The 4,939-nt window shown below is 46.1% G+C and overlaps 1 protein-coding gene across 1 annotated transcript in view; it reads right to left on the bottom strand.

Moving 5' to 3' along the window:
• Positions 1–1,646, bottom strand: part of LOC122541744 (polyunsaturated fatty acid 5-lipoxygenase-like) — a 38,670-nt gene extending 37,024 nt beyond the window's left edge. The window contains exons 1-2 of the mRNA XM_043678645.1: positions 1,540–1,646; positions 837–1,009 (exon numbers count right to left, since the gene is read on the bottom strand). Coding sequence (XP_043534580.1) covers positions 837–1,009; positions 1,540–1,645 — 279 coding nt within the window. The 5' untranslated portion in view covers position 1,646. The remainder of the gene's footprint in view (positions 1–836; positions 1,010–1,539) is intronic.
• Between the last annotated feature and the right edge of the window lie 3,293 nt (positions 1,647–4,939).

Genomic DNA, 4,939 nt, shown 5'->3' with positions numbered 1-4,939 from the left:
GGGCTGGGGGTGATCGGGGGAGGGGAGTGCAGTGACTTGGGCTGGGGGTGAGGGGGGGCAGTGACTTGGGCTGGGGGCAATCGGGGGAGGGGGGGGCAGTGACCTGGGCTGGGTGGATTGTCAGAATAGTGACCTATGCTTGGGTGGGGGTGCTCTCCCCTTGTGCTGGAGATTTTCCTGTATTCCAACCTTTAGGTCTGATATTAGCCCAGGATCTCACCAAGCTGCTCAACTCTGGAAGGCTGTGCACTGGAGTAATATCCTACCCTCTCACAGCGAAGAATCTAAGGACAAGGAGAGGATGCCAGGCTGACTACTTTGTCCTGGCACTGGCTGGCGTATACCAGCTCTCATCTGCTGCGATGACAGTATGGAAGCCCAGAGGAAATGCTACCAATAACGCTGCTGCAGAGGCTCTGCATCTATTCGCCAGATTGCCCTTCTTCTGACGGTCAATCTTCATCTGCATTGGGGATTTACCCAGTTGAAGATAACTACTGGAATCACTGCTGGATAATTTCTGAGTGCTGCTGATGGGGATATGAAGAAATGACAACTGCCTTTTCGATCTGCTGTTTCTCACTGAAGTGATCGGTTTTGGACGTTGTGAGACACACTGCTCCGTGATCAGTGATCTGAGCTTCCCATGGCCCATTTTAATCCTTTTTGCTCCCCCCCCCGTCCCTCACCCTCACTGGTGTCGCCTCCCTTCGGGACACTCCCATGCTGATACCCTTCCCTGCACCCTCATACTGATGGCCCTCCCTGACAGGCACCTTGTCCACAGCTGTGCCCTTTGTATCTCTGCAGTAACCGGAGGTTGAGGATCTCTGTACCTCGATCTCTTCTTCCAGTGTCATTTGCCGCTCCAGGCAGATCTGCACCATTTCATTGGTAACGGGGAATTTCTCCGGCAATCTGTTGCATTTCTTGAAGATGACGGGATTGCATCCGTTCAGAAACTGGTATCCAAACATGAAATCCTCCTGCCAGTGCTGCATGACGTACTCTGCAAGAGGCACAAACATTACCACCCTCCTCATCAGTTTGTCTCCTTCCCACTTCCCCTCCTGACTGTCATAACTCAGCGCAGGCCTGCTCCCTCCTTCAGCTGTCCATTCCTCCTCAACATGCATCCGACTAAACTCTAGTGACAAAAGCCGAATAACTAGGTGCCTAAATGGAAAACAAGATGCTGTTCTCCAGCTACGGTTGGACTTCACCAGAACACATGTATCGTCAGTGCTCAAAAAGAATGAGATCAGACTTGAAACTATATCTGTTATGTCTCCACAGACAGTGCCAGACCTGCTAAGTTTATCCAGCGCATTTTGCTTTTATTTCGGGTTTCCATTACCTGTATTATTCTATTTTTACAATGGTTACGTTGTTTGACAAAAAGTCCAGAGGATGCCTTATTTAGACCAAGTGGCAGGATTGAGTTTTAACCTGACACGGCTGTTTGGATGCTGGGAGCAAGCCTACCTGGGGCACTAGGAGCTCACAGTGTTTAGAGTGCAGAGTAAATACATGTCATACCTGAAATTGTGTTGCTGATGCGAACAAAAATCTTCTCAAAGTCTGCAAAATCACTCCATGAAGATTGAAACATGTGCATAAACCGATTCACGTACAGATTCTCCATCCTGTACAAAGACATTTCCTTTCATTAGACAGACGTTTGGAATTCTTCTGGGTGTATTGGATGTGCTGGGACAGTGAGGGAGAGAGGAAGCTTGCTGAGTGTATTGGATGTGCTGGGACAGTGAGGGAGGGAGGAAGGTTGCTGGGTGTATTGGATGTGCTGGGACAGTGAGGGTGTGAGGAACGTTGCTTGGGTGTATTGGATGTCCTGGGACAGTGAGGGAGAGAGGAAGGTTGCTGGGTGTATTGGATGTGCTGGGACAGTGAGGGTGTGAGGACGGTTGCTGGGTGCAAGCAATGGAAAGGGGCTTGGACTCACCCTTGGAGGGGTCAGCTTTTGGAGGTTGATCTGCATTCGTAGACAGCGATGGGACCAAATACTCAGTGGAAACAGGGGGATGGTGTCTGATTTCCCCAAAAGTGCTGGTAATAGCATTCTAATAGGAGTCAGAAAATGACTGTTCATTTAATATTACAGTGATGGCCTGGGATCTTCAATTGCCTCACTAACAGACCCTGTGATTAGCACCAAGGGTATGAAATTGTATCTAAACCAAGTAATGTCATAAAATTGATAACACAGCCTGTACACAGTCAATGCAGGAAGAGGCCATTCGGCCCCACTAAATCCACCTGACTATTTCATAAGGTTGTGGCTGATTGGACTGGAGCCAGAATTCCACTTTGCTGTTTACCCACATAAGCCTTAACTCTTTTGTTAGTCAAGTATCCATCAGTCTCTGCCTGGACTATTTTAAGTGGCTCTGCCTCAACCCGCTCGAGAGAAGAGAGTTCCACCGACCAATGAGCCTGTGTAAAATATTACATTTCCAACTCATTTGCATCTTAAATGTGAGCTCCCCTAGTTTTCCACTGTGTTCCCCAGGTCTAGTTTCTCCCACAAGAAAAAAACATCTTTGCAACAACCACTTTATCCACTCTCTTCAGGATCTTGTAACTTACAATAAAATTACTTTACATTCTTCCAAACACCAATGGATATAAGTTCAGTCTGTGCAGCCTTTACTTCCAAGGTAACCCTCCACTGCGCCATACCCAATCCAAGGTATCAAATGAATTAATATTGCCTGAAGTGTTTTCAAAGAATTTACATTCTTTCTTAATAAGGTTGCTAAAACTTTTATTCATACTCCGCATGTGTTCCCACCCATGTTCTGCACAGCTGCAGTCAAACCTCCTTACTTTTAAATTTCATTCCCTTGTGCAAAGACAATATCTTTTTTCATTTTCCTGTATTTTTAATGGCGGATGGTCTTGGAGATGGTGGTCTGGTGGGAAAAGAATGGCTTCAATCAGGGATTGCTGGAGGATTGCTGCATGTGTTGAGAAGTAATTGACCCTCATTGTAAGCACTAATTATATACCTGTTGGTTCCAACAGCCTTTGAAGCACAGTTTGCAGATAAACTGGAGCCAGAGAATAGTGTAGAAATGCAGGTTTGGTTAGCTGACGCTGCCTACACTTTCACAACCACCACTGACGTCACGTCCACTGACACTGCCAATCACGTAACCATTGATGTCACGGCCAATCACATGATTGTTCTCACACACATACTCACCCCAGAGACAATCTCCACCCTCATCCCAACTCCAGCTTAACACGAGGTCCAAGCCACGAACCCTGCCGGTTTTACCAACTCCCTGATCTCCCCCTCACTGAGGGACAAATGGTCAGTCCACATATGTCAACAAGTTTAGCATACATCTCGATGTTGAACACTTTTTCCACAGCCTCCGCTTCTGTATCTACTTCTTCGAATGTGAATCCCACCCTCCGAGGACCCCTTCTCCTGCCCCCACCTAATTCCATCATCCTACAGTTCATGGCTACACTCATGGTTAACAGTCCATGGTTAACTGACTGCAAATACCTGTGGCTACAGTAAATGTAAATTGGATTTTTGGCAAATGAACACCTTGCACACAGGCCATTCATTAAATTGAAGTTTCAGAGAAAATCTGGTGAGTCTTACAACACTATATAAAGCGAACCCAAAAAAATGTTCGTAAGTTTTGAGGAAGGGTCACTTGCCCTGAAATGGTAACTCTGAATCCTCTCCACAGATGCTGCCAGAGCTGCTGAGCTTTTCCAGCAATTTCTGTTTTTGTACAAATAAATTTTAATCTGGAGAGACGGTACATCATATAAGAGAAGGGTGGAAAGAGTGGAAAAGTCTAGGTAGCGTTACAGTGGAATGGTGGGAAAATAGTAATTTGACAGCAGGGCAACCAAGCAGTTAAGGTGCATCCACAAAGTTTAATGGCACTGAACAAAAAGAACAAAGAACAAAGACAATTTACAGCCCAGGAACAGACCCTTCGGCCCTCCAAGCCTGAGCCAATCCAAATGTACCGTCTAAACCTGTTGGTCAATTCCTAAGCATCTGTATCCCTCCGCTCCCCACCTACTCATGCATCTGTCCAGACACACCTTAAATGAATCTACCATGCCCGCCTCTCCTACCTCTTCTGGCAAAGTATTCCAGGTACCTACCACCCTCTGTGTAAAGTACTTGCCGCGTGTAACCCCCTTAAACTTTTCACCTCTCACATTGAAAGTGTGACGTCTTGTTATTGAATCCCTCAAAAAAGCTTATCTCTATCTATCCTGTCTGTATCCTTCATGAGTTTGTAGACCTCAATCAGGTCCCCCCTCAATCCCCTTGTTTCTAATGACAACAATCCTAACCTACACAATCTCTCTTCATAGCTAACATTTTCCATACCAGGCAACATCCTCGTAAATCTTCTCTGTATCCTCTCCAAAGTGTCCACATCCTTTTGGTAATGTGGTGACCAGAACTGTTACACAGTATTCTAAATGTGATGATGTCTTGTACAATTTTAACATGACCTGCCAGCTCTTATACTGAATACCCCGTCCGATGAAGGCAAGCATACCATATGCCTTTTGACCAATCTAACCACCTGTGCAGCCACCTTCAGGGTACAATGGACCTGAACTCCCAGACACCTCTGCTCATCAAATTTTCCCAAGGCTCTTCCATTTACAATATAGTTTGTTCGAGAATTAGACTTCCCACAATGCATCACCTCACATTTGCCTGGATTGAACTCCATCAGACATAGACAAAACGCAAACACAGACACAGACAGACATAGACACAGACAGACAGACACACACACATACATGCACACACACAACTCTCTCACACACACGTGTTGCTCTACCACTCACGCTCTCTCGCATACACGCTAACACAAAAACATACACTCACTCTCTCACACACGCGTGTGCTCTCACACGTTCT

This window comes from Chiloscyllium plagiosum, chromosome 38 (genome assembly GCF_004010195.1).
Source record: "Chiloscyllium plagiosum isolate BGI_BamShark_2017 chromosome 38, ASM401019v2, whole genome shotgun sequence".
NCBI lineage: Eukaryota > Metazoa > Chordata > Chondrichthyes > Orectolobiformes > Hemiscylliidae > Chiloscyllium > Chiloscyllium plagiosum.
The sequence above is the reverse complement of the archived record's forward strand: the minus strand, read 5'-3'. Positions and strand labels throughout refer to the sequence as shown.